The sequence below is a fragment of the Liolophura sinensis genome, chromosome 9 (assembly GCF_032854445.1).
Source record: "Liolophura sinensis isolate JHLJ2023 chromosome 9, CUHK_Ljap_v2, whole genome shotgun sequence".
Taxonomy (NCBI): domain Eukaryota; kingdom Metazoa; phylum Mollusca; class Polyplacophora; order Chitonida; family Chitonidae; genus Liolophura; species Liolophura sinensis.
Genome location: NC_088303.1, coordinates 9,351,930 through 9,362,349, shown reverse-complemented (window position 1 = coordinate 9,362,349; position 10,420 = coordinate 9,351,930). Strand labels below are relative to the sequence as shown.

At 38.7% G+C, this 10,420-nt stretch overlaps 1 protein-coding gene across 1 annotated transcript; it reads right to left on the bottom strand.

The window, feature by feature from the left end:
* On the bottom strand, positions 1–10,420 carry LOC135475375 (vitelline envelope sperm lysin receptor-like). The gene is made up of 10 exons (XM_064755243.1): positions 10,335–10,420; positions 9,503–9,551; positions 9,155–9,191; positions 5,663–5,847; positions 5,233–5,387; positions 4,234–4,388; positions 3,220–3,295; positions 2,263–2,416; positions 664–724; positions 1–477 (listed from the first exon to the last, which is right to left on the bottom strand). The coding sequence occupies exons 2-10, from the start codon at positions 9,533–9,535 to the stop codon at positions 131–133; spliced, it is 1,203 nt and encodes a 400-aa protein (XP_064611313.1). The 5' UTR covers positions 9,536–9,551; positions 10,335–10,420; the 3' UTR covers positions 1–130.

Here is a 10,420-nt window from a genome sequence, read left to right as displayed (position 1 = left end):
TTACTAAGGTTTATTTCGAACAAACAATTTGTGGTCATATTCAAATTTCAAGTTCCATTTAACAAAATCTTTCAAAACACTTCTTGTTAACATTTTTCTTTTTATTCCATCATACTTAACAGTACCCGAGTTATCTATTTAGCGAAGCTTTTATCTGAGCAATTTCATATTTACAAATAAGATAAAGCGATATCGTGAATGATAGGAACAATAACAATCCGAAACCCACAAGGGCTGTGATGAACGCTGGGTCCTGGAGAACGCTTGTCAACGGAAAACACCGGTTGGTGAAGAATTTCTTCGAGATTTTTCGAATGATGCTTCGGTTTGCTGTGTTGAACTTTTGCTTGCACAGGTTGTCCCGTGTCAGAAAGGATGCCTGTGGCATGTTCAAATTCTCCGGATTTAACGGGACTTCTCGTGATTCTTCCGCAACAAGCTTGGAGGACACACCTTTCACAAGAAGCTCCCGGGGCCCTGAAATCAGGATATATGAACGAACCAACAACTATGAGCACGTGATCATACTGTAAGTTCGGTTAAACGGTACGTTTTAGCAGAATCTTTCTGGTTATTCAACGGTATCTCATCAAAGAAAACACACATCGATGCCTTAGTGAATAAGTGTGATTAAGTTCCAACTTTTTGGTCAGCATATCTTACCATCTGAGGCTTCGTCAGTGGAGGACCGTTTCATTTTCTTTGTCATCAATTTACATGAATCCTAAACAAAATACAAACAGGATCAAATGGATAAATTGCAGCCCAAACTGGCGTTTAATGATGTGATTTACCCATGGCATTCCAGTTAAACACCATCAACAGGTCTGACTGCATACGTGTACTTATTCTTTTTAAAGTGTACAGCGTTAAACACAAATCAATTAAATACAACCGGCCTGTCAGAGCATGTATGATGAGAAATAAAAGGTTTCTGGATTGCATAATGATATAACAGAGACATTTACCATAATATGCAAAGTGATAAATATTTCGGAAAGGCCCACTACCATGTTGACAAGAGATTTTCAGTTTGTTTACATTATATTTGTTCTGATTTTTTGCTTACCTAGCTAGACATGCATATTTATGATTTTTTTTTACTTTTGACGCTTTTATTTTCTATTGTTTTTATTTTCCATTTGGAAATAATGCACTTTACAACATTTACTTGGTTGTAAAATGGAAATAAAAAAGCTTTGTTTTAAATCAGACTGTGTCACCTCAAAGAAATTATGTCCAAATCACTCATCCAATCATCAGGTAACACAAATGAAGACGTACAGTAGAGAGAGTAACTAACGGGGCAGAGACGACAGCGTGATAGTTGGCAAATGTTACACGTAAGCGGTAAAATATAACCTCTTTGTCAATTTATGCAAATGCATAAATAGTAGCAAATTCCACACCCCTAGCACCATGGCTTAAGCAGAATAAGGTAAGAAAAATGCAGTGATGTTAATTACAAATTATTAGACGTCACTGGTCTAGAATTATTCAAAATGCACTGTGCTGTTCATCACGTTTAACATGCAGTAGCATGAAATAATAAAAAGGCACGGGACCTAGTGGATGCCTAGTCCAGCAGCAGAATCCTGGTTAATGCAGGAACACAAAAGAATTGAAGACGTACAGTATAATAGAGAATAAAACCTGGTAATGTCATTTTTACCGTTAATAATTAGTTGCACTACCTTGAACTTTGCAGTGTTGGTACTGTGTACAAACATATATAGTGGTTAGTTATTTTCATGATATTTATACAGTATGATATTAATTCCTTTTTTTAAATCCCATAGAGAAATTTTCAATTCAAAATGTACTTTTATATACTGTACACCTACTGAATGAAATGATTTATTTAGTTAAGATGGTTATGGTACTGGTAAAGCGCTAATAAAGCCACGGTATCTTTATAACACGACATGTTGCTCTCAAGGTGGTGGGTTTCCCCTGGATTCCCGGTTTCCTTCCACCATAATGCTGGCCGCCGTTGAGTACCAAAAACACCAAATAATTAAATGGCGTAAAACATCAAATAATTATTTAAATCTTGCTCTCACAGTCGAACACAATCTAAGTGTAGGTACACTGGTTCGAAATCACAAAAAAAGAAAAGGCTATCAAAAAATTCCCTCTCAAAAGCAAGCCGAAAATTACTATTTCTTAAGAAATAAATCACAAAATGACCCAAACATGTCCTAAGATACAGTTTCACTCTAGCTGTAGCGACACGAACCAAAGTCAGTAGAGATACATTACCCCGTTACATGTCGATTCACAGACGGTGAAATTACATTCAAACTGAACCTGTGACGACCCGTTTAATTTAAATGCGTCAAAATAAGGGCTGTAAACTACGCTGCCGATTGTAAGAAACCCCTCCTTCTTTCCAAAAATAATTCCATCGCCGCATCTGGAAAGGATTAAAAGAAGTACTGTTTGCATTAAATCGAAATATTGGAAAAATAACTTTGAAATAAAGTTATATTTCCCGTGAAAAACGTAGTATACACGTAGGGTTTATTTAGGAGGCAAACAGATTTCCATAGTTCTCAGGATATAGTCAACGACATATTGGGTATTATTAAGTGAAGTACAATCAACTGATCCAAGAGTAGACATGTATGCGCATGTCAACAGATACATGTATCTCATCTTTCGTAAGATCTTGTGTATTTAGCTACCTTGTTGATGCAACCATGCTCCCACCATGCAAGTAGTATAGCGAGTGGATAAATATTCAGCTTTGATTTAAAGTATTTCTGGGCTCGGAAGGTTACACGGTATGTATGCTTTGGGTTTAACGTCGAACAATTTTGCGTATGAAACTACACAAACAAGCAGAGTGGACCGTTTATTGCTACCCGATGCCCTGGGAACACTACAAGCATGGGAATGTTGACAACTCCCGGTCAGAGGATAGTACTCAACACAAGTCTTTTAGCCATTAAAAGAAACGACCTTAACTTCCTGGAAAACTAAGATATACATAATGCATGGCTATGATGGGCAAAACTCAGTCCAGAATTTATTTTCTCTCTCCGTATGAAAATAATTGTGCCAAGTCAAAAATTAATTGGGAGCACAGTGCTGTGTACATTTGTTATTTTTATGTCCAAGCTGTAAAACGAGTGCATAATATTAATCAAGCATACTATCTGCTGCAAAAAGACTCACACACATGCGCAATGTTTGGGTTAAACCTGGTCGACTTACCCGGCACGAAGGATAGCATAGCTCGTCAGATGATTGGAAACGAGGCAGCTCAAAGCACGGAAGGCCGTGATGGTACCTGGAATGGTACACACAAGTCAAAAAGTGTTTATTTAACCAGACATTAGAAAGAATGACCAATGACGGATAAGTTGCAGTATCTAGGCTTACGTCTAATTACCAGGAGCGCATCTCACACAACACATCGAAACTTCAGACAAAACCGAGACTCAAGTAGAATTATTCTTCACTGAAAAGTTTCAAATATTGAATATTCATTTGTAATGTAGGCGAATACAATGAAGACACTTTTAACATTTTGTCGAGAACAGTTGTGGGTTACTATTCCAAGGCATCAGCATATTTTCACTATTACATTATGTACGAAATATACAGAAGAGTTTTATTTATTTATTTGATCGAAGTTTTACGGCGTATTCAAAACTGTTTTACTTGTACGACCGTGTCCGGCGTTATGGTAGGGGAAAACTGGTTAAAATGCGGGGAAAACCCCCGTCCATACACAAGCTGCTTCCTGAGCTCCCCACATACGATAAGAGAGAGAAGCCACCATGAGCTGGGCTTGAACTCACAGGGACTGCATTGGTGAGTTACCCCTGCTTCATTGCTTCACACTTGCTTAACCACTAGCCGACGAAGACCCTTGTTGAAGATAAACCTTGTAGGTGCACATGCTTGACATTTGAAATAGCTTTGTGATCGAAAATTGTTTCGTTTTTGACACATGTCAGGGTCAAATATTCACGTCGAAAAGCCGTTTATGTTTTATAAGTTTAAAACCAAACGAACCTCATGACCGCGTATGGGTTGAACATTAAATCTCGAGCGCCCTGGGTTTATTTTACAACGGAGGCCTTCTGACTTCGCGAAATGCAATGGTGTTCCAAGGCGCTGCTATGACAGTATAAATAAACATTGACTGAATGATCTTAACCTCTTGGCCCCGTTCCCGACCCAGTATATTGCTAACAAGGTGGTGAAGTGGAGAGGAATTACCTGAGGTTTCTACAGCTTTCAGGCGTACGAGTCGGCCAATGTGTAGATGATCGTCAATCAGCTGCCGACCCAGAACATCAATTACTGTCAGGGAAAAATTCCCAGTCTTGTGACGCTCTCCTTTCAAGTGTTGTTTTTCCTCGGGAGCGATATACCTAGGGCGAAATGAAGGTCACCACAGTCACATGTCAAAAAGATCATAAAGAGCAAGATCATTTATTACGTCCGCTTCTGAGAGGTAGGTTTTCTATTGTTTTTGCTTTGGGTGCATTGTTTCTGTCGTATCCAGGCTCCTGCAATGGCGGCAAATTGCCCAAATACTTCCAGCCACTAAAATGTGTATTTTATTCACCTCACGGAATGTGTTCAGTTGTTCGGGTGAAGCGTCGCTCTATACATCTCAGTTTCTATGTGAATTAATTAGAGTGGATTCTTTCGTGTTTATTTTTTCAGCGTGGCCAATTTTTTTATTTTACACCGTAGTCAAGAATATTTCACTTATACGACGGCTGCCAGCATTATGGTGGTAGGAAACCGGGCAGAACCCTGGGGTAAACTGGTCCGATAGAGGACGAAGACATTATGCCTTGTGTTAAAACATCTTTGGTCAACGTCTTAACGATGGTGCTGGATTTGCACACACAACACTACTCTCTGCGGCTAATTTTCTGATTCACTAACATGCTACAAGACGGATCAACCAGAGGCCAGACATTAATATAATGACACCTACAATTCGAACATGGTCTTCTAAATTAAGGTCATGTTGAATTTATCTAATGAATATAGGGCTTACAGGTTATGTGAGCGTCCGCGGCGATACATCTGTTAACTATGTCAGATACTAGTCAATGTTACATTTTCTAAAGGTCAGTATCACACACAGACATTTGCCGACCACAAAGATAAACACCTACCAGCACAAAGTAGATGGGTTCTCCACTAATCCTTGAGGTTAGTACAAAAAGAAGCAATCAGCTAATGAAAAAAAAAACTTACGGTGACACCATTCTGTCTCGGTTTGAGGTAGAGTTGCCATGGTTGTCGTACGAGCACGTGATTGTATAGGTCTCCTTCTTGGTGTACACTTCATTTCCCGCCTCGCTCCAGGCTATGGCCACCTCAATATGATATATATTTACGCCGGCTTTTTTCTGTAAAATCAAGACCAGCTATACAGTTGTGGCCATTTAAAGCATGTACACAACTTCCTTACTTGCCGGTAACTCACGCGATGGTCACAGCCGTGAGGACTTTTTACATAATTTTCCATGTCATCAAACTGGAAGGTATAAGTATTCGCTACATTACAAACCTATTTTCCCCAGTCCTTAAAAACATTATTTCATTTCTTATTGTCATCCAGAATATTTAAAGTTTAGAAAAGAAAAATACTTTCTATAAAAAGCTTCTTCAAATATCCACTCACGTAATACTGACAATCTCCACCAACGTAATGTTGATTAAGTGTGGCACCAATGACGTATTTGACCCCGTTTGTTGAGGTAAACAGTTTCTGGCCGTTCCTGCACTGTGCCGTGACTTCAGCGGGAACGTCTGCACGTACTAGCGGATGGGGTGTACCGTGGTTTGTGGAAGGACAACCTGGGGAGACTTAAGTACAGAAGAGGCTAACATCACTATCTCTCTCACGTGGACATTTAGTGTACATCGTTCAGGGTTATTTCCCTTTACCAACTCGTTATGACAAGATTTGGTTTATTTGATTGGTGTTTTACACCCTACTCAAGAATATTTCACTTAATATATGTAGACCAGCATTATGGTGGACGGAAATCGCCAAGGGAAAACCCGCTCCCAAGCCAAGACAAAATGGTAATATTAAACACTACATCATGGAGAGTAATATAATTAGAGTACAGTAGAGTAAAACGCGATTAGCGACGAAGGTCACACGTAACACGTAAAATAGGGCGTCTTGTCAACTTACCTGAGTTGCGTTTTATTCCAACCGTTCATATAAATACTTAAAAAATTACATCTAGAAACTTACCACCATGCCTCAAGGAGAAATAGGTAAAACAAAGTGTAATCATATTAACTACAATTTATCAGACGTCACTGGTCTCGAGTCACTCAAAATGCTGGGTTGTTAACATATTTAATATACAATAACATGAAACCAATGCAAAAGGACGACGCCCCGGTGATGCTTAGACCACCGGCATAATCCTGGATAATACAGGTATTCAAAATACAGGAATACATCAGAGAAAGTAAAAATCGCATCCCGTCAATGATGAGATGCAACTGAAATTCTCCTACAGACGTGGAAACCTCGTCATGATCCAGTTGCATATCGTAAGTACAGTTATCTCCCTTCTATGGCATGGGGAAACTCCTTGTGAAAATGTTTATTTATCGATGGTAAATTGGTGATGAATGACGATTCAAGAATAGTTCACTTATGCGACAATGGTAATGTTTTTGGATGATGCAAACGGGAAAGATCACTGCAAGACACATCCCTGTCCCAGGTGTGGAACTAGACTGAAATATGGACAAGAGGTAAACATAGGGACAAGAGGTAAACATGGGGACAAGAGGTAAACATAGGGACAAGAAGTAAACAAAGGGACAAGAGGTAAACATGGGGACAAGAGGTAAACATAGGGACAAGAGGTAAACATGGGGTAAAGAGGTAAACACAGGGACAAGAGGTAAACATAGGGACAAGAGGTAAACATAGGGACAAGAGGTAAACGTATGGACAAGAGATAAACATATGGACAAGAGATAAACATTGACAAGAGATAATCATAGGGACAAGAGATAAACATGGGGACAAGAGGTAAACATAGGGACAAGAGGTAATCATAGGGACAGATATAAACATATGGGCAAGAGATAATCATGGGAACAAGAGGTAATCACAAGGACAAGAGGTAATCATAGGGACAAGAGATAAACATATGGACAAGAGATAATCATAGGGACAAGAGATAAACATGGGGACAAGAGGGAAACACAGGGACAAGAGGTAATCACAGGGACTAGAGGTAATCATAGGGACAAGAGATAAACATATGGACAAGAGATAATCATAGGGACAAGAGGTAATCACAGGGACAAGAGGTAATCATAGGGACAAGAGATAAACATATGGACAAGAGATAATCATAGGGACAAGAGGTAATCACAGGGACAAGAAGTAATCATAGGGACAAGAGATAAACATATGGGCAAAAGATAATCATAGGGACAAGAGGTAATCACAGGGACAAGAGGTAATCACAGGGACAAGAGATAAACATATGGACAAGAGATAATCATAGGGACAAGAGGTAATCACAGGGACAAGAGATAATCATAGGGACAAGAGGTAATCACAGGGACAAGAGATAATCATAGGGACCAGAGATAAACACAGGGACAAGAGATAAACATATGGACAAGAGATAAACATATTGACAAGAGATAATCATAGGGACAAGAGATAAACATGGGGACAAGAGGTAAACATAGGGACAAGAGGTAATCACAGGGACAAGTGATAATCATAGGGACAAGAGGTAATCATAGGGACAAGAGGTAAACATATGGCCAAGCGATAAACACAGGGACAAGAGGTAATCACAGGGACAAGAGGTAAACGTATGGACAAGAGATAAACGTATGAACAAGAGGTAAACATAGGGAGAATTGATAATCATAGGAACAAGAGGTAAACATATGGACAAGAGGTAATCATAGGAACAAGAGGTAAACACAGGGACAAGGGGTAAACATAGGGACAAGAGATAATCATAGGGACAAGAGTTAATCATAGGAACAAGAGGTAAACACAGGGACAAGAGATAAACACAGGGACAAGAGATAAACATAGGGACAAGAGGTAAACAGGGACAAGAGGTAAACATAGGGACAAGAGGTAAACATGGGGACAAGAGGTAAACATAGGGACAAGAGGTAAACATAGGGACAAGAGGTAAACATAGGGACAAGAGGTAAACGTATGGACATGAGGTAAACATAGGGACAAGAGGTAATCATGGGGACAAGAGGCAAAAATGGGGACAAGAGGTAAACATAGGGACAAGAGGTAATCATAGGGACAAGAGGTAATCATAGGAACAAGAGGTAATCATAGGAACAAGAGGTAAACACAGGGACAAGGGGTAAACATAGGGACAAGAGATAATCATAGGGACAAGAGGTAATCATAGGAACAAGAGGTAAACACAGGGACAAGAGATAAACACAGGGACAAGAGATAAACATATGGACAAGAGGTAATCACAGGAACGAGAGGTAATCATAGGAACAAGAGGTAAACATATGGACAAGAGGTAATCATAGGGACAAGAGGTAATCATAGGAACAGGAGGTAATCATAGGAACAAGAGGTAAACACAGGGACAAGGGGTAAACATAGGGACAAGAGATAATCATAGGGACAAGAGTTAATCATAGGAACAAGAGGTAAACACAGGGACAAGAGATAAACACAGGGACAAGAGATAAACATATGGACAAGAGGTAATCATAGGGACAAGAGGTAATCATAGGAACAAGAGGTAAACATAGGGACAAGGGTTAAACACAGGGACGAGAGATAAACATATGGACAAGAGATAATCATAGGGACAAGAGGTAAACATGGACAAGAGATAAACACAGGAACAAGAGATAATCACAGGGACAAGAGGTAAACACAGGGACAAGAGGTAAACAAATGGATGAGAGGTAAACATATGGACAAGAGGTAAATGTATGGACAAGAAATAAACATATGGACAAGAGATAATCACAGGGACAAGAGATAAACATAGGGACAAGAGATAAACACAGGGACAAGAGATAATCACAGGGACAAGGAGAAGAGGTAATCACAGGGACAAGGACAAGAGGTAAACATATGTTCAGAATTCAAACGAATGCAATTATAAACAATACTTACGGTGAAGGATTTTTTCATCGGCAAAAGAAAATGAAATCTGGCCAAGAAAAAAATACAAGCGAATAAATGTTGAAATCTGTCTCATTTTAATTAATATTTACAAAAAACTACAGCATAGAAAGTAAAACCAGTACTGCCTTTGTTTAAAATAGTTTGTAACACTATGAAGCAATAGAGTTAGCCAAGAAAGGATCTACAACACCTTGAAATAAGTAAACGTTCACATGTCATACACAAATAAATAAATATGTTCACAGATTTTTTTATGGGTTTAAGTATTTTAATCTTTTTCTTTCCTAACTCAAATAAAACTCACATCTCATGCAACATGAACAGATTTATACTTACAAACAAAAGCGAAATGAGGACAATTAAGATCATATCTGCTAAAGGAAACCTGAAAAAAGTAGAAGTGCATGATGCTAAAAATGAAAAAACATACACGTTAATGGGCTGGGTTATTTCGGTAAAGCAAGTGTAGGACCTAAAACATTTATATCTATGTTAGCAATAATATCCCAGTTATTATAGATTTTAACTTCCCAAATCCCCTGCAAGTAGACATGTATAAGTGGATTTAAACGGTATACTGAGCAATGACAATTGGAAAAGACTTATGAAGTCATTGATGATTATATTTTGACAATGCAAGTTTAGGGTCTTCTACAATGGACCAGTAGGTAACACCAAACAGAAAACAATCAGACCTTAGCTCATACGCAAAGGCTGTTTGTTTTAAGACGCATAGATTAAAACAAGAGGAAAAGAGTGCCCGGTCTAACATGTAATAGGACACTTTAACCTTATACGCAGGGACAAAAAAATATAATATCACTTGATGTCTCCTTACATAGAGGTTAAATGATGGGATACTATACCCACAATTTTGCATAACGTTGCTAACGATCACAAGACACTGAAATCTCATGGAAGCAATCTTCTCAAACTTACTAATTGCTTTAAAGTCAGATGGTCATCTGCAACGAGTGAGAAAAAAATACATTACATGAATTACACGAATTCTAACATGACACAGTCAACGGCCATGTTTTTCTCCCTGTTTGATTAGAGCCAAATTGCTGTGAAAAGTAAACAATCCGTTCACTTCGCATCAGACCATTTAAACACCAAAGTGGTGACTAGGTAACAACACTGAAGCACATATTACGTGTCAACTTACCTAAGGAAAATAAGAACAAAAGACAAAATAAAACAAACAAAAACAAAAACCCTCCCTCTGAGAACCACCAGTGATGGAGCAGGAAG